We start from the raw sequence: 25043 nt of genomic DNA on the forward strand, positions 1-25043 counted from the left end.
TTCCAAATTGATAATCAAAATAGATTCCAAATTTATTATAAATTAATTAATAATAATGGACTCCCTCATTCATATAAATTTCATCTCAAAAAGGTATCTTAAATTGTCAAGTCACCCATGTCACATGGGATGGGACCAAATTTTGGTAGTTAGGTATCTCTAGCACTATTCTAAACTAATTACTTGGACAAATGTTGGGAAAAAATATTTTGAGCATATTTTAATTTTATAAACATGAAAAATGAATAAGATACATATTTTTAAAGGGTTTAAACCATGAAAAATAACCATTTTGTCATCACACATGAAATATATCAATTATATGCTTTTATTTATAATTTTTTCATTTTGAAAATTAAAATTAGTCGTTTCAGCTCTCTTCTGCCCTGAATTTTGAAAAAATTGATCCCTTCTGCCCGGAATTTTAAAAAATTGCTCTAATACAAGAAGTCTTTGTAAAACCATTTCACAAGTGGCCCAAACATCTTCCGTACACATCATATATATTTCCCGCTAAAAAAACTCACACGCTCATACAGCAGTCTAAGTCATGGCAGCTCAACGCGGCAACAAGTCTCAGTTCCACAAAACAGTAAGATTTTTCAATTTACAAATGTTATTTACAAATTTATGTTTTTTATATAATTGTTCTTGACTAGTGGAGTGTTAATCTTATTTTAATAAAGGTTATTTTGTACGAATGGTGGTTGATTTGGGCTGAAAATGAGAATCATGACAAGAAACTTGCAATTGCTGGCCACACTTCTAAAGGGTTTGTATTTTTTTCCCCATTTTTTAGGGTTTTATTTTCTCCTATTTTTTTTTATGTATTTATGTGTTCTTTTAGTGTTAGCCGTTAGGCCCTGTTTGTCAATTTTACTTGACAGTCCAAATCAACTTAATTTGTCGGTAAGTAATATTTAGTTTTCAGAAAGTTAGAGGGACTCGTTTGAGAATTAGAAATAAGCAATTAACTACTCCCTCAATCCCGTTCAATTTTATACAGTTTTTTTTCAATGCTCTGGCACTCATTTTAGAGTGAATCTTAAGCATACTTTCACATTTTTTTTTGTATTAAACTTTAAACATTATAGTTTTATTTAGAAGAAAAAAAATAAGAATTTGTGGAACTATTAAAATGCTTGCTGAACCCCGTCCTCCAATGTATACAATCTGCTCGGACAGAGGGAGTATGACAAACATGGATTAAGAAACTAAATGATGGTTATAAGACGGGTTATAAAATGTACTTGTTTAATCTTTTTTTATAATTCACTTGATGCGGTTTTAGTCGAATTCGGTTAGAATGTCCCATTTGGGAGCTGAATAAAGAATATTTGATGTTGTTATCTTGAATACGCAGTGATTTAATGACATGAATTGCTTGGTTACAACTTGCAACTATGAAGAGTCAAGTAATTATTAAGAGTGGTAAAATGCCTATTATTTAAGATCATTTTACTATGCTCTTCCGCTTGCATGTATTTACTGCTTAATAGAGGGTCAATTTTATTTTTTTTGCTAAATTATAGAGGGTCGATTTAAACACTCTATCTCCTGTTTTATATCAGAAAACATTTCCCATAACTAAATTGGGATCCAGTGTGGTATTTATATCAATACATAAAACATAAACTGACTTATTTTTATAATGTGCTACATCTATCATGTCTATTCGATAAACGAACACTAACTCTTTTCCTTTGCTTTTTGACAAACGATGTTCTGTTTAATGGGGCAGTGTAACTTATTAGAATATTTGTTATGTTGTTGGCATGCCTTATCAGACATGCGTTCAATTCTGAAGATGCCAAAACTATTCAAACAGACTATTGCTTAGTTATATGGTAGAAGCATGCTTTCTTTGCAATGAACTTATAATTAAAAACACTTTTCTAATATACATGTATTAGACCCTCTTAAACCTATTGTTTAATTTTGTTAATAAAATCCATATTCGCGTTACATTGAATCATGTGTGCTTAAGCATAGATTGTATCTTGAAGGTCACGATGCTTTTGTGTGACATTAATTATGATCTCATAGAGTAAGGCATTATATGCTGACTCTTCTTTGCTGAATGACTGGAAAACCATGTAACACAAGGGTTTGGTAAGAGTGATAGCTTATCCGTACTTGTGTAGTAGAAGCTTACATTGCTTAGTCCTCCTACCACCACGTCACTCACAAATTTCTATAAGAATAGAACTTTCAGCATATATATCTTCATTCTTACTATCATAAGAATTGTCCTTTTAGGTTGTAATTATCTCTTCTTTTCCCCTCTTTATATGAAGATTGTAATTAGCTTTGATTCAGCTCATTTTATACAACTTAATTTGTGTTTAAATATCTGCCACCATTCTAAAGGCATGTGATTTTATTTTTTCTGCAGTCTAGGGGCCATGAGAGTTTTTTCTTCTTCCCCAATCCTTAGGAGACATGATGTCTTCACTCTAGAAACCACGGACGGGATATATGTGAGCATTTATGGTCTTATAAATAAAACTCGCACCGAGGAAAATGGCTTCCCTTCTGAGGTATTCAGATTGTTCAGTAGTAGTACTCATGTTTGTTTTCCTGAAGTGATGATGTGCGGGGAAGTATTATTTAACTTAAACTTGATCTTGATTACGTTGTTTCCATTTATTTTGTGTAGTACCTTCGATTTTTTTCGTGTAGTGATGATGTGCGGGAAAGTATCATTCAACTTAAACTTGATCTTGATTAGGTTGCTTCCATTTATATGCAATTTGGTATTTATGTAGTGCTGCATGATACCATGTTCCGACTGTATTTCGTTAACATTAGTTACATCTGGTGCAGCAAGACCATCTTCGAGAAAGTACTATAGCAGTGTTTGTCTATTCTACACCTCACAAGTTCCTTACGCTTAAGGATCTTAAATAAATTGATTTACTCAAAGTATACTTCATTAAATTACAGGTCTTCAGATGTTTCTTTTTCGGTTTTCCTCCTTGCTGGGGAGTGTGTGCTGAAAACTATTTGGCACAAGGATCTGCTAGCAAAGACGTCTCAAGAGGTAACTGAAGATATTTACTAGTTGGTGATAAACCAGGAGATTATAGATATTTTCATTTTGTTTCAGTGATTAATATGTACTTCTGAGTCTTCTGTATATTATAATAAAAAATATCTTTCCCTTTTTCTCTATGCAGAAGATTTTAGCTTGAAAGGTTCAACCCAAACAATTGAAGAATATGATACTACTAATGTTGGGGGAAATGCCAGTCCTCTTAGCGCAGACCCAAAATTGGATAAAGACCTAGCACTCTGTCCGATTAGAGAAGGTTCACCAACTGTTATGTACATTAATGAGACCGGGGGTCAAAAGGACCCAGGCTGGAAGAAGCCTGCAGATATTGAAATGGAAAGCAAATTAAAAGAAAATGCAGATATCAAGGAAGCAAGCAAAGCTGAAAAAAAGGCTCAGAATAATGTCTCAAGTGGTAACTGCTGATTTTCACTGTTAGTTTTGAATCAGGAGGCTGGACATAGTTACCTATTGTTTAAATGATTAATGTATACAAAGTTAAAAAATGTCTCTCGAGATGTGTAAACTCTTCTTTCTGTTTCCTTTTTGATAATGATTTGCAGAGGATGCTAACTCGAAAGGTTGCAGCAATGCCAACACTCACATAAATGAGATGGCCGATACTAGAGCTAATGTCTGTGTCACCAACTCAGACTCAGAAGTGGATCAAGACCATATAGCCTGTATGATTTTAGAAGGCTTAAAGAATTCTAATGAAACTGTCAAATACATTACTAGGGCCCCTGGTGCAAAGGAAACAGCTCAGAGGAAAACCTCAGATATTAAAAGGGAAAGCAATTTAAAAGAAAATGCAATCAACGAGGAGGCAAGCGCAGCTGAAGAAAAGACTTGCAATAATGTCATTAGTGGTAACTGATGATTTCCAGTAGTCAGTTTTGAATGTTGAGGCTGCACATGGTTTCCTTTGTTCAAACTTCAAATGATTTGTATGTTCTTGAAAATCTCTTGAAATATGTAAAATCTTATTTCTTTTTCCTGTTCGATGATTATTTGCAGAGGATGCTGTCTTGAATGGTTGCATCAATGCAAGTGAAAGAACAAATGAGATGAACAATATAAAAGCTAATGTCACTCTTGCCAATACAAACTCAGAACTGCATCAAGAACTCACAGCCTGTATGATTCTAAAAGGCTCAGAAAATTCTACTGAAGCTTTTGGGTACATGACTAGGGCCTGTAAAGCAAAGGACACAGACCAGAGGAGAACTGCAGATATTGAAATGGAATGCATTTTCAACGAAAATGCAGTTATCAAGGAAGCTAGAATAGCTGAAGAAAATACTTACAATAATGTCTCTATTGGTAACTGATGATCTTTTCTTGTTAGTTTTGAATCAGGAGGCTGCACACATATACCTTTTGTTTGAATGATTTAAACTATTGTTGTTAAAAGTTATCTCCCATAAAATGTAACATCTTCTTATTTCTTTTTCATGTTTGTTGATTTATGCAGAGGATTCCATCTTGGAAGGTTGCAGCACTGCAAGTGAAAAAATAAATGAGAGGACCAATACCGAAGCTAATGTCAGTATTGTCAATCCAGACCTAGTACTGGATCAAGACCAGGCGGCCTGTATGATTCTAGAAGGCCCAAAGAATTCTAATGAAGCTTCCAGGAACATTACTAGGGCCCGTGGTGCGAAGGACACCAACCAGAGGAAAACTGCGGCTGTTGAAAAAGAAAGTATTGTGGAGGAATATACAGCTAGCAAAAAAGCAAGCTCAGATGGAATAAAGACTTGTACTGGTCCCTCACTAAGGTTCAGGGAAACTTCAAAGAAGTCTAATAAAGCTGTTATGTGTCGTACTAGATCTGGGGGTGCAGAGAAGACAGATTGGAAGAAAGCTACAACTGGTAAAAAGAAAAGTAGCTTAATAGAAAAAGCAGGTTCAAAGGAAACAAGTAAACCCGAAGCGAATACCAAAAGAAAATTGACATATGTTAGTGAGCTATTTTGAAAGATACTACAACTTTCTCTCTTCCTTTTTAATTAAAATATTCTATCACCAATGCTATTCCCATTCTTCTACATATGCTTTAAGTATGTGTTATCATGTTTATTTTGCAATTAGCACTATTAAGAGAGTATGTGCTATGGTGGTTGCTAAGCTGCATGAATATCATTCATTTAGAATGCAACTATTGGCATTTGACAACTTGAATTTAGTATTGTTATAGTTTGTGAACTGCCTTTCTGGAGGATTTTTTTATCAGTATTGTGTGCTTCTCGTGTGTGCATGGATTAGTGGTAGAATCTACACTTATTAACAATTCATAGCACATATCAGCTGCATCTCTGATAAACTGCCTGAATGCATCTCTAAAAATATTGTTTTTTAATGTTTTTCATTTTGTTTTTTTAAGTCAACATAAGTACAATGTTCTTTCTACGTGGAGTTTGTGGCGGATAAATGATTGGTTACTATCTTTTAGACTAATATGTAATTTTCTTTACAAGTTCATTTAAATTGATGGACGTAGTTGACTTGTTTCAGCACTATTCTCACTTTACAAAAGGACATGAGACATAGATATCATAATACCAAAGGGTCCATGTAGTAAAATTTGGTACCTGGTTACCCATTTCTGTGCGAGGAGTTTTCACTGAATTTCTTATGTATTATGAAGCACTTCTGGGATAACCTGTTCCTGTCTGTTTAGATTGTGCTTCTGTTTTCTTTCACGAGCTTCATCAAAATTATTGCCATGTATGACTTTCTGAATCTTATTGTCATTCGTTGCTTCCTTCTCCTTATCATCTATTATTTTCTCTTGCTAATCTAGGGAAGTCCTGTGACTCCGAAAGCTGATGTGAAAACATCTTTTATTTCACCTGAATTGTCAAGTATGAAAAGATCCAGATCAGGTTAGTTTGTTCCAGGTTAAAAATTGGCTCCTTCCCCACCCTGCCTTTTCCTGTTCCATTTCAGTGCAAGTAAAACAAAAGAAATAGGGGAATCTAACTTTGAGCAAGTTATATACTCCAATTTTAATTAACTTCATTTTTCTTGTGGCCTTATCGTTCTGCTTAATTTTGTCTTTGCAGGGAGATTACTTCTTCCAGTCTTAGAATATTGGCGTAACCAAACAAAAATATATGATCAGGTAAGTGCTTATTAGGTCTATGGTTTACTATATATATATTGGTTTGGTAGACTGGCTTCTGATCTGCAGGATGCATATACTGCACAGAACAAAGATGACCATAGACATTTTTGTTAATTCCAGGTGTAACTAGAAGTCTTATTTAGCTCATTGTCAAGCAACGGGCTTAGATAAAATTTGTCAACATATGAAAGTTTGTGAAAATTGTATTGTCTAATTTGTAAATTTTTTAAGTTTTTTTGGATATTTAAGTGTCGGATTTATTACAAATGTGCAGTATAGGATGCACCCTATAAATTATATTCTTTCTATTCTAATTCATAAAATTTGCTCTTTTTGTTTCTAGCTAAGAAATATAAATTGGTATCTCCAATATTGACTACTTTTGTCTCATAAAAGAGTTATACTCCCTCTACTTCGCATTCCTCCTTTGGACTCTTACCGCCAGCTAATTGTTATTACCGTGTAAACATTTTTGCTGCGTGAATTTGTGGGATGTTTTTAATTCCATGTAACTACATGATGTTTTTCGTTGTCATCAGCAACTTGCAGTGCCGCTTCAGAAATTTTGCATAAAAATTGTTTTGAAAAATCACCAGAGAACTAAAGCATTAATCATCATAACAATAATAGCAGAAACTTCTTAAATAATGTAAACTGCATAGGCACTCTTGTGAAAAATAGTATGTTTTATGTTTTGATATTGTATTATTGCTGTTTCCATTCTGGGTCCAATTTAACGTGAAAAAATAATTTACACAGTGAGATAGATTATCTCCCCTTTTAGCTTAACCTGGAAACATTAACAAAAGTGAAATATGAATATGAGTTCCCGGACTTCTGGTCCGACTCCTACAGGGCTTCACTATATATGTAGCTGGGAGCTGGCACATGTTTAATGAATCATTCATTTAGCTTTTCTGTGACCTGAAGTAGTTCATTTTGGAGCCATTATTAATAGGAGTTGCATAATTTCAAATTATTTGTTTCAGGAAAGTCTAATACTCTTTTTTCACTCATAAATGCATAGTCTTGAATCAGAAACACGCAGGCCTTTCTTTTTGCATTTGATTTTGGTTTTCTTAATTGCAGGATCATCAAGTAGTAATAGGAGTCACGGATGGGATTAGCACGCCATCTAGAGGTTTGATAACTATTCATTTGACTTGCATATTATGTTCATTGTTTATCTTCAAGTTCTATAATGTTAAGAGTTTGCAACAAAAAATAGTCGACAACATCATCCGGGAAACTAGTTCAGCCTATGTGAGGGACAACTTTAATAGTAATAAATGCTAGCTTCCTTCAAAAATTAGAAGAAATTTAAGTACTTATATAACCTCCACCGATGACCCATAATATCCACCATTAAGGACTCCCGAGAATATGTTAAGTATGTTCACAGAACTTACATAATTCTGTTACATAACTATATATGATTATCTTAGATATATGCCTATTGTATCAAAACTTGCAGAACTATCTTGTTTTCTAGAGAGTTAATATATCATACTGTTTACTCGTATAAATTGCGAGCACAATAACTATGTACTAAGATCCACAGCTGAGTTGACACATGAACCAAAGAGGTCTGAAGGGAGGTCAAGAAATAAAAATGATCATAAGGCTGCAACGGAGAAGTTGCCACATGAACCAAAAAAATATGTCGGGAGGCCAAAAAGTATAAACGATCCTGATGCTGCAGTGGTAACAAAAAAGTTGACAGAAAAACCAAAAAGATCTCGAGGGAGACCAAAAGGTAAAAATAATCCTGATGCTGCAAAGGAGGAGATAAAGAGGTCAGGCAGGAGATGAATTAATATTCGTCACAAACAGATAATACATGCATAAACGTAAGTATATATTGATGATTGATGTGCAACACAAACATATTTCCATGGCCTTGTAGTTACGGCCTACGGGAACATCTAACTTTTTTGTTTTGTGTTGACAAAAAATGCACCTGCAGGAATCCGAATCGGAATGGGATATGCATATGTAGGCACAAGAAGAAGGATCAAGTGGCGTACTCTACCTCTGTGGAACTTCTATATCTTTTTTGTTGAGGGGTTGTGCTATGTAATGGTTTTGGTGAAAGATTCTAGATGCTTAATCTTAGAAAAACCTTCGTATTATTGTTGAGGAGGGTGGTAGTTTCAAATTTTTAAATATATAGTAGTCTGGTTTATATTATTTTATTCTCTCACTTAATTATTATTGATTATATATAATTTGTTAACTTATATATACAGAACATAACTGAACATAACTAAGAACAAATTATTGATAGTTTATCCCGCGTACATATAACTTAAATTATTTTTATTTTTGTAAATTATTTGAAATTTAATGTTTTTAATTTTTCCGACACTTAGACCATCTCCGACGCCAGGGATGTACACGGTTACGTTTGGTGCGATTGGGTGGTCAAAATCACACCAAACCACATATAGCGGCTTTCTTAAATCTCTAACCTCAGTTGCAATTGCGATTACGGTTAATCGCGGTTTTTTCAACCGCGACTCTACAGTAGGTGCGATCGATTTACAGATCAATCACCGACTTATACGATTAATGATAAATAAAATAGCTCATTAGAAAATAGCTACCAAATCTTAAAATTTTGTAAAACTAAAATGTTCTACATCCAATATTATACTACAACAAAATAAAAGGATTGTATCCTAAAGCCCACACCCCAACGGCTCAAACTTTTTATTCTATAACTTCTATATACGGCGTTTTATATATATATATATATATATACGAGTCTTACTCCATTGAGAACTTTTTTTTGGTGAGATATGAGATTTAATCTCAACCATAAAAATTTAAATATATTTTTAATCTATACCATTCATTTTAAATTTCAACATCTTCTCCAACCATCATCTCTTCCATCTTCTTCTTTCTACTTACCACCCACCATTCCTTCCGATCACCGGTAACCACCATTTCCGGCCACCACCACCGGTGACCACCACTACCTCCAGCGATCACCAAAAAATCACCACCGGCAAACATAAAATCACCACCGTCAAATCAAAGAACACCACCGGAATACAAAAAATCACCACCATAAACTAAAAAATCACCGACGGAAAAGGAAAATCACCACATACAGCCAAGATTTTTTCCTACCACATCCGACCACCTGCTCTATTTATCAACTCCGAAGAAGATCATCAAAATAAAAAAAATCACCACATCATGTTATAGTTTTCCCCATCAAATTCTTAACAAAAATTACCTGATTACATGCATGTACTACCATTATCGTCGTAAACATCAACGAGGCATTACCACTACTACCCCTACAACACCACCGCACAATTACTACCACATCACCACCAACACTACCATCTACAGATCGTCTAACAAATCACCAACAACCCAAAATCACCAGAAAATGAAAAGTAATCAACAAAAATTGAGAAAATACCAAATTTTATCAAAATTTATTGATGGAACAAACCGGGAATGAAATCGTCGAAGCTAAAGCAGATCCATCAATTGATAAAAAAAACTGAATTCGTTGAAGCTGAACCAATGCTAATTGCCGGAAAATCGTTAAAAATTGATGAACAGGGGTCAAAAAATCGACGACCGGAGGTGGGGTTGGCGGCAACTCGGCAGTGAGGGTTGGTGGGATTGCATAAAAAGAGAGATAGAGGTATGTGGTTGATAAAGAATAGTGATGGAGAGAGAGAGAGAGAAAGAGAGAGAGAGAGAGAGAGAGAGAGAGAGAGAGAAATAGTCCGGTAGAAGGTGGTGGAGCAGCGTTGGCGACAGTGGGTGAGGATGGAAAGAGACAGTGATGTGTCGGTGTGAGAAATGGTTAAAGATATTAGGTAAATGAGTGAGAGAGAAATGTATGGTTGTGATTAAAAATAATAAAATGGAGGGTTAAGATTAGATCTCATATCTCATTTTAAAAGGTTCTCATTTGAGCAACTCCCTATATATATACATATATAAGGAGGTTCAAAAGAGAACCCTCCTTAGCGAGAGAACTAGAGAACCCTACCTATTACCGTTAATTTGGTTTTGATTGTGTGGTCTAGATTTTGTATAAATATTTAAGTATTATACCATAATTATAAGAAGGGTAGTATATTGAAAATGGAAAAATACATGCAGATATATGTATTCATAGAAAAACGTTTCCATTTATTAGAAGATTTGATTAATATTTACTCCCAACTTTACTCAATTAATTTACACAATTTAAAATATGTAATCTTACACTTTAATAGGTTTTTCATCTCATCTTAAAAGGTGAATAAAAAAAGTGTAATTATATATAGGTCATGATTTAAGTGAATCTTTAATTTTTTTAAATTATTAAGGATAATAATTTTTAAGAATAAGATTCTCTTAAATATTTGGTGAAACACAAAAGAAAATCTTTGCTTTTCTATTAATTTAATTAATATTTTAAGATCTTAGGTAAAGGTAATGTGACGCCCTCCAAACCCGGGTCAGAATTTTGGGGTTCACACCACACACTCAATATATAAACCTGTATATAAAATATTATATGCATTGACCCTTCTTTACACAACCACGGATCGCAACAGGTTAAAGTATGAAAACAAGCCACAACCTTAACTTTTATTACATCGTACCAAATCCCAACTAGTTCAACTTATAACAAATAATGATATCGTTCTTACAATCTTGCATAACTCATCTACAATATAATGCTCCTCCGAACTCGATCCAACTTAACCTAGAATCCTAGCTCGCACACTGGACAGGGAATCCTCGTTACCAACAATTTCCTTTTCAACTATTGAAAACATAAAAAGATTTCCAAGAGTGAGCTAACTAGCTCAGCAAGTCATAATAGCAATAACTGAGGTTAAACAATGATCAATTGAAATGATTCTGAAGAATCAAGTTTCTGGATAAGCAATGATTAGAATTGGATATTCACTTTTCATTTTAAAAACCAAGGTTAGGGTGATGATCAGTCACACATTAACCCCGAGTAAGGCTCACAACTCTGCTCTCTCAACTGCATCCAAGGCACGCATTGGCTTATTATGACCACAAATCTGGTCTGACCACGAATCTGGTCCACATTTATAAAACCATCCAATTCTAAAACGATTCAATATGATAACCATTGTAATTCAATAAAAACAGAATCATAATTAACATTGATAAAACATATCTCTCAGAGCATAAACCATTTCATAGGTATCACCAGGGTATATCAAGGTGTAAATATGAAGAACGACTTCAAGCCTGATGAAGAATCAAATGTCTGATGAACAATGATTCAATGATAAAGCAAGGTATAGATCTTTGATGATATAGGGTAGTATAGGGTATATCAGTTTCTGTATGCTCAAGTAATTCGGTTTCAGTATTTTGTTTATGGTGGGTATGTATTTGTGGAGTAGTATCGGATTTGTATGGTTTAATATCTAGGAAATCAACCGTTAATGGTTTACAAGAAATAAGGCTTACAGCTCAAGTTCAATTATATGATCAGGGTTCAAGATTGAATAGTTTAATGCGCTTGCAATATAAAACATGATTTATTTTGAATACTAGCAGCATGTTATGAGAAAGTTTGAAAATATTTGCAATATATCTTGAAGAAGGTTTAGAAGTACTTGCCTTATCACAAATGATTTTCAACTTTACTTGTACTCATTTAACAGTTCTATTCATCAATCACTTTCCTTCTTTTTCTATGTCTTTCTTCTATTCATCGATCACTTGCTTTCTGTTTTTACGCTTCAATTTTATTTACTGATCACTGGCTTTCTTTTCTATGCCTCGCTTACTTTGCTAGGCATCACAAGTATCTATCAACATTCAATCTCATATTATTCTAATCGTCACAAAGACGTCATAAACTTTTATCTACCCTTCATCAAACAATAACATCATAGGCATATAACACATCAATCAGATAGCACGTAGCATATAGCACGCAAGATATTTGTTCAAAATAATTTTTCAAAGAATATTCGGGGTTTAAATGATTTTCCAGGTATTTAATACGAATTTTTGAACATTTTTCGGAATTAAAACGAGTCTCCGAATCATTTTATAATCAAATAATAGGGTTCGAACACCCGAATCTGACTTTAAAATGATTTAATACTAATTATCGAGCCTTGGAAAATAATTTTAAATAATATTTTAAAGCTTGAAACTATTTTTCAAAAAATAATAATAATTAAATCTAATTAAATAATCAGTTAAAATTAATTAATAATAATTAAATTATTAATCAATTAATAAATAAATTAATTGACTAATTAAATAATTAATTATCAACTAAAATTAATTAATTAAATAATTAAGATTTATTTTTAAATTAAAAATAATTTTCAAAAATTAAATAATGAATTTTTTTTCGGGATTTTTAAATAGTTAAATCAATTTTCTGAAAATAAAAAGAAGCAGAATATCATTTTTATAATTTTTATAAACAGGAATCTAATATTTATAAAGTTTTAAAACTACAGAGACTGAAAAGTAAGTTTTGTAAAAACAGGGGGACTAAATGGCAATTTGCCACTGTCCCGTTCATCTCCGCCGGCTAGTTGCCAGTAACGGCGACTGGAGCTTTTCCGGCAACCGCGAATCGACCCAGAAATGCTTCAAAATAACAGGGAATAAACTACACCCTTCCAGGAGTCGATCTGCAGGCTCAAAACGGCTGAAAAATCAATGAATTAAACGGAATGATCGACTGAAATTTACAGGAATCGTTTGATAGTTTCAAATATACCAATCGATTTGTTTTTAAGCGATCTACAACATGGTGTAAACAATTTCAATCAATAACCCTCGAATCAAAAACGCCTAAATTTCAAATTAAGAACATTCAAACATATAAACCCTAATTTTAAAATGTGAGAATCAAACATCAATTTGAACATGTTACTGAACTCTAAATTAGTCATATAATATATCAAAATGACCACGAAGAAAAGATCTACATGATTATGCCATCAAACCACATCAAAAACATCAAGAACAAAATTTCATGATTTAATCTTTAAATAATTCGAATTAAAATAATTAAATAAGAAAAATACCTTGATTTCTGCACAAAAATAGATAATTGATTAAGAAAGATCTTTTCGAGAGTTTCGATTTGATATATGGCATGCCCGAATCGGAGTTCGATAACGTCTTCGAATCCTCGTTTGATTATGATGAACGCGACGTTTAATTAGGGTTTTCTCTGTATTTTATCGATTTTAACTGGTTGATTATGATTATACGAATATAATGAAATAAGAAAAGGGCTATTTATATTTATGGAATATTGGTATGCGTTGGATCGTATTGGATCGATAAATTAGTTACTTAGCAGCTAAGTAACTGCAAAAACGATCCGATTAGATACCTGAATTGGATAATTATCCAAACTGGGCTTCTAATAAAACACTTTATACGAGAATAATGTAATATTATCCCGTCTTTCGAGAATACGGGTTTTGTTTATTCATCAAAATGATTGTTATATCAAAAATTTTGTGCCGGAACGCGCACGGATTAAACCGTAATCCGGATTGAAAAAGTCAATACACGGAAAATGTCCGAAATTACCAGATTAGGTTAGAAACGAGTTTTCAGAAGAGTTTCAGGTTGTAAAAACGTAAAAACGGTTGAGGTTGGACGATTCCCGGTTTTTTAAATTGTTTTGTAGTTATTCAGAAAATAATTAATAAATTCATAAATTAATATAAAATCATATAACACTCCAAAAATTACCAGAAAAATATCACAATCATCTATATTTTATTCTGGGCATAATAAAATTAATATACTCACATTTTATCATATATAAACATCCAAATATTATTATCAATCATCATATAATTCACCAAAATTCATATAATAATTACATAATAATTATTTATTGATAAAAATAATTACACGCTATGTCCCGGATATTACAAGTAATATTATTAGAACTTAGTTAAGAGTCCTGACTAAAACTTGAAGGGTTTTTAGCACATAAACGCAACGAAAATGTAAATTTAAATCTTAAAAAAAAACCAAAACCCTCCGCAGGATCCAGGCGAAAAATAATATTTAATTCGTAGTTCAGTATGTTTACCTTAAGAAGCTTTACGTTAATGGAAAGATAGAGGTCTTTAATAGCGATCCAAGAACGACGAGCGGAGATCCCTAGCAGCTGCTCCTCAAGTGTGAAGCACTCCACCGGTATCCACCAAGAGATCAATGTAATGGAGGAGGAAGGGGTGGGAGAATTAGGGTTTTCTTAATTTTTTAAGTTGAGGCAAAATAAGGGTTTATAATAGTATATTTATAGGCAAAATTTTCAGCTGAAAATTTTCTCATAAAATAGTATTATTATTAACCCTTTATTCTTATTAACCTATTAACTAATAATTAAAACACCTTTTAATTATTAATCCTTTTTCTAAACACTTTAGAAATAATTCTCTCACTTGATTTAATTTCCAAAATTAAATTCTTAACTACTAATATTAAGAACTTTTCTTAATTAATTTATAATTAATTAAATCTCATTTAATCAATTATTAAATCTGCTAATTAATTATTTATTTCACAAATAAATAATTACCAGCAATTATTAATTAATTCCTCCACCATGAAATCATTCTCTTTTATGGTGTGACCCTGTAGGTTCAATATTAAGCCGGTAGTAGAAATAAATAATAATAAAACTATTTTATCATTATTTATATAAATTCTCTAATTCATTAAATATGATTAATTAATAAATTAATCATATTTATTCTACATCGTGAGGGATACTTCTCAGCATATCGCGACTATCCGGATAATACAAATTCACTGCTTAGAATACCAAGAACCTATTCAGTGAGTAGTTACCGTACAATCAATTCCTTATACCCTGCAATGTCACGATTAAATACAAGGCATGGAACTTGTGTCAAGCATATCTTATTTAATCATTTTCTTTCCCATTCACAATGCATAGTTCTATTTAATGTAAATTAGAAAGTCCTTTCTAATTTCATTCACTCTGGCCAGAGATTCCTGAACTAGCATAAGTGGATCAGCATTGAACATTCTCTTCCTTCACTGGAAGGGATAGATCCTTTATTGATCATACACTATCTTCGTGTACAAATTCCTATACCCAGTAGAGCCCTTATAATTGTCCCTGGAGACTAAGAACTAAACCAAAGCATAGTTCAGTGTACACAAGATGACTATGCTGACCTCAAGTCTAAGGATACTTGTACAACTATCACTATGTGAACAACTGCTGACACGTGAGTGAACTCCATCAGTTGTTCAGCTGTGTGAGTCATGTTCAGTGAACTTATTCTATAATAAGCACCTACATACTTGCTATAGTGTCACCACACAAATGTCTATGAGAACAGACATCCTTCATAATGAAGCAAGCATAGTATGTACCGATCTTTGCCGATTACTAATTACCAGTTAGTAATCCTACGACCAGGAAATATTTAAGTTTAGAGTTATCATCTTTTAGGTCTCGTTATTATGATCTCGTCATAATCCATAAAAAGCTTTACTCTAAACTATGGTATATCTTATTTAAACACTTAAATAGATAAAGCCCGCAATAAAACCAAAACAAGTCTTTTATTAATATCAATGAAATCAAAACAGATTACATAAAAGTTATTCCTAAATCATCATACGTGATTGGACTTAGGACACATCTCTTTCAATCTCCCACTTGTACTAAAGCCAATCATTCTGGTATCTAATACCCATCTTATCTTTATGACGATCAAAGTGACTTTGAGAAAGTAGCTTTGTGAGTGGGTCTGCTACGTTGTTATGTGTGTTAACTCTCTTGACGTCTCCTCTTTCAATACAATACAAGAAATGTTATCGCGCTCCCACTAACCTTTTTGTAGACACATGGTTCATCTATATTTTTGATAAAACCAAACTCTTTGATTGTCTCATCAAAATGGATGTTCCATCTACGAGAAGCTTGCTTTAAACCATATATGGTTCGCAGCAGCTTACACACTAGGTGTTCATTTCCCTTGGAAAGAAAACCCTCTGGTTGTGTTATATACACTTCATCTTCAAGTTTCCCATTGAGGAAGGCCGTTTTCACGTCCATTTGCCAGATCTCATAGTCGTAGTAAGCAGCAATCGCAAGCAAAATCCGAATTGATTTTAACAGGGCTACAGACAAAAAAGTTTCATCAAAGTCAATCCCTTGCCTTTGTCTGAATCCTTTTGCTACGAGCCTGGCCTTATAGGTCTCCACCTGCCCATCTGCTCCAATCTTTCTTTTGTATACCCACTTGCACCCAATAGGCTTAACACCTTCAGGCGCCTCAACCAGAGTCCATACTTGGTTGGTATACATAGATTCCATTTCGGATTTCATGGCACTATGCCATTTCTCCGAGTCAACACTACTCATAGCCTCATTATAGGTCACAGGGTCGTCATCATCAATGATTGACAACTCATTGTCATTCTCAATGACAAGGCCATAATACCTCTCAGGTTGGCGAGACACTCTCCCTGACCTACGAATGGGCTGTTCCACAGAAGGTTGTTCAGTCTGAACAGGTGTTTCCACTTGATCCGTAGTAGTTTGTGCTTCTTGAACTTCATCAAGTTCAATTTTGCTCTCACTGTTTCCTTCAAGGATAAACTGCTTTTCCAAGAAGGTAGCATGTCTGGAGACAAACACCCGATGATCGGTGTAAAAGTAATACCTTAAAGTCTCTTTAGGATATCCCACAAAATTACATTTTACAGATCTAGATTCCATCTTATCTGGGTCAACTTTCTTGACATAAGCTGGACATCCCCAAATCTTAACGTGTTTAAGACTCAGTTTCCTTTCTTTCCATATCTCATATGGAGTTTGAGGAACAGATTTGGAAGGCACCTTATTCAGTAAATATGTTGAGGTTTCCAATGCATAACCCCACAGGAATACTGGAAGATTCACATAGCTCATCATGGACCGAACCATGTCTAACAAAGTTCGATTTCTCCTTTCAGATACCCCATTCAACTGTGGAGTATATGGAGGAGTCCACTGGGAGACTATACCATTTTCTTTGAGATAAGCTAGAATTTCTCCATTCAAGTATTCACCACCTCGATCTGATCGAAGAGTTATAATACTATGTTTGGTTTGTTTCTCCACTTCATACTTATAATCTTTGAACTTTTCAAAGGCTTCAGACTTGTGTTTCATCAAATACACATATCTGAATCTAGATCGATCATCTATGAAAGCAATGAAGTATGAAAATCCACCCATGGCTTGCGTAGACATTGGTGAGTCCACATACATCTATGTGTACCAATCCTAGCAAATCTGCAGCCCTCTCTCCATGTCCACTAAATGGAGATTTGGTCATTTTATCCAATAGACAAGACTCGTATGTAGGATATGATTCAAAATCAAAGGGGTCAAGTAACCCTTCCTTATGCAATGTCCGCAGTCTATTTTCACTAATATGACCAAGTCCGCAGTACCACAAGAAAGTGAGATTTTCATCATCCCTTTTTTTATTAGTATGTTCAATTTCTAGTAAATTATGCTCTACGTCACATACATACAGACCATTGTTTAAAATACCACTTCCATAAAGAACGTTATCTCTAAGAATTGAACATTTATTATTCTGAATAACAAACGAAAATCAAGCCAAGTCTAACATGGAATAGAAATAATATTCCTCAAAATCGAGGGAACAAAATAACAATTATTTAGAACAATAGTCTTGCCCGTAGGCATATGTAAATGAAATGATCCTACAGCTTCAGCAGCAACTCTTGCTCCATTTCCCATCCGTAAAATCACCTCCTCTTCTTCAAGAGTCCTACTTCTCCTTAGTCCCTGCAACGAATTGCAAATATGAGAACCACAGGCGGAATCTAATACCCAAGTATAAATTTGACTTAGTGACATATTAACTTCGATGATGCATATACCTGAATCAGAAGCGGTAGTCTCACTACCCTTCTTCTTCTTCAATTCTGCAAGGTAAACCTTGCAGTTCCTCTTCCAGTGCCCCACCTTGTTACAGTAAAAGCAAACAACTTTGCTGTTGGGGTCTTCAGCTTTTTGTGGAAGCGGCTTTTTCTCACCTACTTTTTTCTTCTTGGAAGGGTTCTTCTTCCTTTTTTTAGGATTGGAACCTTCACCAATTAGAAGAACATAACTCTTCTTAGAGGAAAAATTCGATTCCGCAGTCTTCAACATGTTGTGGAGTTCAAGCAGGCTGACATCCAGCTCATTCATGTGGAAGTTCACAACAAAATGCGAGAACGAACTCGGAAGTGATTGCAAGACCAAGTCTTGACTCAGCTCCCCATCCATGAAAAAACCAAGTTGTACAAGACGTTCAATCAAATTGATCATCTTAAGTACATGGTCATTCACAGATGATCCCTCAGACATCCTACAACAGAACAGTTACTTCGATATCTCATATCGAGCCGTCCTCCCTGCCACATCATACAACTCTTGTAGATGCATAAGGATAGTGTGAGCATCCATATGCTCATGTTGCTTCTGTAGCTCAATGTTCATGGAAGCTAGCATGATGCATTGAGCAACATTTGCATCATCTATCCACTTACGATACATAACATGTTCATCATTATGTGCATCGCTAGCAGGTTCAGTAGGCTTAGGTGAGTCAAGCACATATTCCAACTTCTCAACCCTGAGAACAATTCTCAAGTTTCTAAGTCAATCAGCAAAATTAGGACCAGTCAACTTGTGAGCATCTAGTATACTCCGGAGTGATAGTGCAGAAGATATAACGAATATAGTAAATCTGTAAATGATGAACACATAACAACACTTAGCAAATATTCAATTTCATTTCAAGACACTATATGAATCGGGTCTTTATTCATAAGTGGCCCCCACTAGTTTATCTAATTTATACAACCCCTAAATGAAAATTAAGCATTCATAATGCTAGTGGGAATAGGGATCCTACATTCCATCACACAACCTCGGCTGTAGCACGAAACGTCATGTGATGTTCAATAGGCAGACAACTCTTGTCAAATACATCTTATGTTATTCCCTAATAAAACTTTAGCCTCTTGAATAATTGAGTCACGGCTGCAGCACGACAAACTCAATATTCTAAGTCAAGTCTAACCCAACATTTCGTACAATTGAATTAGTCTCCAACGACCCACGGCTGTAGCACGTAACGACCTTTAGATTCTAATTCAATGTACACATCTCTATGTAATAGACAAGTATTTCTTATTTCGAAATCAAAGCCCTCGGCTGTAGCACGAAACGACAATGATTTAAAAATAAGAACCACTTTCTACCATGTCGGAAGGCTATGACCGACACAAGCCCGTTGTGTCATTGGCCAATTACTATTTGATATTATTTAATTTTAGAGGGATTATATTATGTTACAATCATAATCATATTATAAAGAGATTTTTCCTTTTAAATTAAATATTTTAAATCAATAATCGATAATCAGATGATTCCCAGATCGGGGGAAGCATTGTCAAGAGGCGTCACTTAATACCCCTTTCTTACAGATAGAAATATGCTTTTGACAGAATCATCCTTTCTCTCAATATTGAAAATTCATATTTAATTACGTGTTTCATAAACACAAGAATATCATGATTGTATTCAAAATATTATTGTTAAGGCAAGAAACGATTCCTATTCTAGATTTTCTAGAGCACACCTTATATTGATTTAAGTTCACCTAAATCTATCATCGCATGGTAAACATAGGCATATATCTCATATATAAAATTAAATAAACAAGTAAATGTAAAGTGCAATAAAGTAAATTTGTTTGGTTATGACCCCATCCTATGTGATCTTTATCAAGCTCATGATAAAGATCAAGGTCAATCTAATATGGTGATGGAAATAAATACAACTACTTATTACATAAGTCTTCTTCTTTGTTTAGACTTCTTGTATGCCTCGTCTTCTTCTTTGTATCACCTCCATTGGATAGCCTTCTTGAGTCTTCAATTACATTACATGATTGAAAGTAAAACTAATCTAATGAACTTACAAGAATAACTCGAGTTACATTCGAGATTTATGATTACAAAGATTGACGACATGCAAGTCGTATTTAAAACCAAAACCAAAACCATTACACTAAGGTCGAAAGGCCATAACCATCCACCATGCTCATACAACACATAAAAGCATGTTAAAACACATAATCTGATCTTAACATATCATATTATCCATGATCTAATCATAAAAAAAATATGACAAAAATCAGAATCAAATCAGAAAAACAAGAATCACTGTTTACGGGCTGTAAACGACATCAAACGCCTTACAGACGAGTCGTTGATAGCATTAGCTATCAGTTTTGTTCAGACGCTCGTTTATCTATGGAATAGGGTATTCGTTTGCATAAATCGGACACCAGACCCAGATTTCAGCAAATCTGCAGCAGCCAATTCAGAATCCGTATCTAATATGATTCTCATAATTAGAACAAATATAAATCATGTATATATCAGTATATATACAGATTACATAATCATCTTATGATTATACAACTCACATAAATATCATATATTCAAAACCATACATATATAAGCATATTATATCAACATCAAATCATGGCGAATCACGTACATGCTCATATATCGAAAACAGTTATACACATAAACGAATTAAAAACTTTTCGCAAGTAGCTCTGATGCCATTGAAGGGTTTTTAGCACATAAACGCAACGAAAACGTAAATTTAAATCTTAAAAAAAATCAAAACCCTCCGCAGGATCCATGCAAAAAATAATATTTAATTCGTAGTTCAGTATATTTACCTTAAGAAGCTTTACGTTAATGGAAAGATGGAGGTCTTTAATAGCGATCCAAGAACGACGAGCGGAGATCCCTAGCAGCTGCTCCTCAAGTGTGAAGCACTCCACCTGTATCCAACAAGATATCAATGTAATGGAGGAGGAAGGGGTGGGAGAATTAGGGTTTTCTTAATTTTTTAGGTTGAGGCAAAATAAGGGTTTATAATAGTATATTTATAGGCAAAATTTTCAGCTGAAAATTTTCCCATAAAATATTATTATTATTAACTCTTTATTCTTATTAACCTATTAACTAATAATTAAAATACCTTTTAATTATTAATCCTTTTTCTAAACACTTTAGAAATAATTCTCTCACTTGATTTAATTTCCAAAATTAAATTCTTAATTAATTATATTAAGAACTTTTCTTAATTAATTTATAATTAATTAAATCTCATTTAATCAATTATTAAATTTGCTAATTAATTATTTATTTCACAAATAAATAATTACCAGCCTTTATTAATTAATTCCTCCACCATTAAATCATTCTCTTTTATAGTGTGACCATGTAGGTTCAATATTAAGCCGGTAGTAGAAATAAATAATAATAAAACTATTTGATCATTATTTATATAAATTCTCTAACTCATTAAATATGATTAATTAATTAATCATATTTATTCTACATCGTGATGGATACTTCTCAGCATATCGCGACTATCCGGATAATACGAATTCACTGCTTAGAATACCAAGAACCCATTCAGTGAGTAGTTACCGTACAATCAATTCCTTCCACCCTGCAATGTCACGATTAAATACAAGGCATGAAACTTGTGTCAAGCCTATCTTATTTAATCATTTGCTTTCCCATTCACTATGCTTAGTTCTATTTAATGTAAATTAGAAACTCCTTTCTAATTTCATTCACTCTGGCCAGAGATTCCTGAACTAGCATAAGTGGATCAACATTGAACATTCTCTTCCTTCACTGGAAGGGGTAGATCCTTTATTGATCATACACTGTCTTCGTGTACAAATTCCTATACCCAGTAGAGTCCTTATAATTGTCCCTGGAGACTAAGAACTAAACCAAAGCATAGTTCAGTGTACACAAGATGACTATGATGACCTCAAGTCTAAGGATACTTGTACAACTATCACTACGTGAACAACTGCTGACACGTGAGTGAACTCCATTAGTTGTTCAGCTGTGTGAGTCATGTTCAGTGAACTTGTTCTATAATAAGCACCTACATACTAGCTATAGTGTCACCACACAAATTTCTATGAGAACAGACATCCTTCATAATGAAGCAAGCATAGTATGTACCGATTTTTGCGGATTACCAATTACCAGTTAGTAATCCTACGACCAGGAAATATTTAAGTTCAGAGTTATCATCTTTTAGGTCTCATTATTATGATCTCATCATAATCCATAAAAGCTTTACTCTAAACTATGGTATATCTTATTTAAACACTTAAATAGATAAAGCCCGCAATAAAACCAAAACAAGTCTTTTATTAATATCAATGAAATCAAAACAGATTACATAAAAGTTATTCCTAAATCCTCATACATGATTGGACTTAGAACACATCTCTTTCAAAACTTAGAATTCTGTATTTTGTGAATAATGGGAAGTGGTTGTATAAAACTCGGGGAGAAAAATTACAAAATCAATTATTTATGGAAATGAATTAAATGATTAGAATTATTATTAAAAAATAAAAAAGGAACACTAAAGAGACCTTTTAAAGACCTTTCCACACAAAAGAAAAGATATCATTTTGGTGGATCAAAATATTTAGAGAATTTTAATAACTTATATGGTAACTCGTATTCATTTCCTAATTTAATATATTATGGATTTAAAATATTTTATATGTTTAATAATTCATATAACTTATAATTTAAGATAAGTATAATCATAAAAATGCTTTGTTAATTTTAATAAAATAGGATTTTATTAATTTATTAATAAACATACTATATAAAACAAGAATCCAACAATATATAATTAGAATATTTAAGGAAGTCTTACCCAAAAATTAACTTAGAGAATCTTATCTCTTGAAAAATAATTCATATATCAATAAAAAATAATATACAAGAGTATATTACCACTTTTTTTATCGTAAAGAACCCGCAGCCGATACCCTTTGGGTGCGCACCGGTAAATCCCACAGGCTCATGCAATAGCCTACAAACCACGTACGTGAACCAAAGTAAACCGCACTTAAGCGACGAACTCTGGTTCAGAAAGCATAATCATAAATTCTTCTCCCGCGGGATTCGAATATGTGACCAAAAGGATAATTATCCCCTCTTTAACCAACTGAGCCAACCCTTGCGGGCCATTTTTTATCGTAAGGAACCCGCAGTCGCTACCCTTCGGGTGCGCACTGGGTAACCCCACGAGCTCACTACAAATCACGTGAACCAAGGTAAACCGCATTTAAGCGAAATGTTCTGGTTATAAATTCTTCTCTTGTGAGATTCGAACCCAAAATGATCATTTTGAGATATTTTAATGGGTAATTATTGATGTGAATGCATGAGTTTCATCTAATTAATTAATCAATCAAAATATGTCACGTGACATTTTGGAACTGGGAACGAATTTTGGCTACTTGGCATTTCTCTAAAATTAATAATTTTGATATAAAATTTCTAAATTTACATTTATGAGGTTCTTTAACGTGCTTTACACTTTTTTTGAATTTAAAATGTGTTTGAAAAATTTATTATCATTTTAATAAAAATTTAAAATATTTTTAATAGAATCTACATAGATTATTTTTAATAACTATTTTTTAAAATTTTAGAGATTCTGTAAGACGTTACGTGTTTCTCGAAATATTTATCATAACTTTCATTATTTTTATAAGTTAGATGAGAGTATTTGAGATATTTTTATACATCCAATAATTGAAATAACTTATAACTTAAGAGAATTTTATTGAATTTAGTAGAATCTTAAATTTATTTTATTAGTTTTTTAGTTTAAACTGGTTTACATAAATTTATAAGAATTTAAGATTACATAATCTAAAATTTACAAACAATCTTAAAGTATTAGTTTATATAATCTAAAAATTTACAAAAGTTTAGTAAAATCTTAATATAATCTTAAGTTCTTAATAGAATCTTAATATAATATAAATTCCTAGTAGAATCTTAATATAATATTGGAAGAATTTTAATATAATCTTAAATTCTTAATAGAATCTTAATGTCATTTTTTATTAATACAAATTTTTTCATAAAAAATAAGATAAACAATGGTAAATTTTAAAATGATTAATAGAACCTTGTAGATCATTTAGTACAATTAAAATTCCATTTTTAAGTATTAAGTATATAAAATAGTTTATGTCTCCACAATTTCTGTAATTTTTTACTTTTAGATGTTGTAATTTTTTTGTAATCATAAAAATGATTATAAGATTCTTCAATGTTGTTTTAGTTAACATAGTATAAATAATTTTAAAATTTTAATGACTACACTTTAAAAAAAGTAGACAGTCATTTGAAATTCAAAAACCTCAAATTTCATTAAGCTAGTTTTGTCAAGATATTCAACCAATTGTTTTTCACATGAAATCTTTAAATATTTAGTAGAACTTTAATATATTTTTAGTAGAATGTCAGTTATAATCTTAAATCTTTAATATAATCGTAATGGTATTTTTTAATAATACTTATTTTATTCATAAATAACAAATTTTAAAATAATTTATATAACCTTGTAGAACAAGTTTAAAAATTCCATTATTAATTATTAAGTATATAATTTTTTATGTGTTTATAAACATTTATTTAATGTTTGTTCACAATAATGAATAATTAGAAATGATTAACACACCTAGTAGAACCTTAAGACTCTTTTATTTTTTCCTGACACAATATTATTTTTTCAGAGATATTTTTCTATAATGTCCAATTCAAATATTAACCGTCACCTAAAACTTTAAAATAAATATACTTTTTGAGTCTCATGGATTTTAAGATTATAAGATTCTTCAATATCAATTATAATTCTAATTAAGATATTATAAA

At 32.6% G+C, this 25043-nt stretch overlaps 1 protein-coding gene across 1 annotated transcript; it reads left to right on the plus strand.

Moving 5' to 3' along the window:
* Nucleotides 1-344: 344 nt before the first annotated feature.
* LOC141707187 (uncharacterized) lies at nucleotides 345-8421 on the plus strand. Its single transcript, XM_074510223.1, has 13 exons — nucleotides 345-592; nucleotides 687-772; nucleotides 2396-2540; nucleotides 2947-3043; nucleotides 3180-3470; nucleotides 3619-3924; nucleotides 4073-4378; nucleotides 4530-5017; nucleotides 5862-5943; nucleotides 6124-6182; nucleotides 7275-7326; nucleotides 7747-8035; nucleotides 8152-8421. Exons 1-12 carry the CDS (start codon nucleotides 551-553, stop codon nucleotides 7995-7997), a joined length of 2205 nt encoding a protein of 734 aa, XP_074366324.1. The 5' UTR covers nucleotides 345-550; the 3' UTR covers nucleotides 7998-8035; nucleotides 8152-8421.
* The last annotated feature ends 16622 nt before the right edge of the window (nucleotides 8422-25043 follow it).

The sequence above is a fragment of the Apium graveolens genome, chromosome 2 (genome assembly GCF_009905375.1).
Source record: "Apium graveolens cultivar Ventura chromosome 2, ASM990537v1, whole genome shotgun sequence".
Classification (NCBI taxonomy): Eukaryota; Viridiplantae; Streptophyta; class Magnoliopsida; order Apiales; family Apiaceae; genus Apium; species Apium graveolens.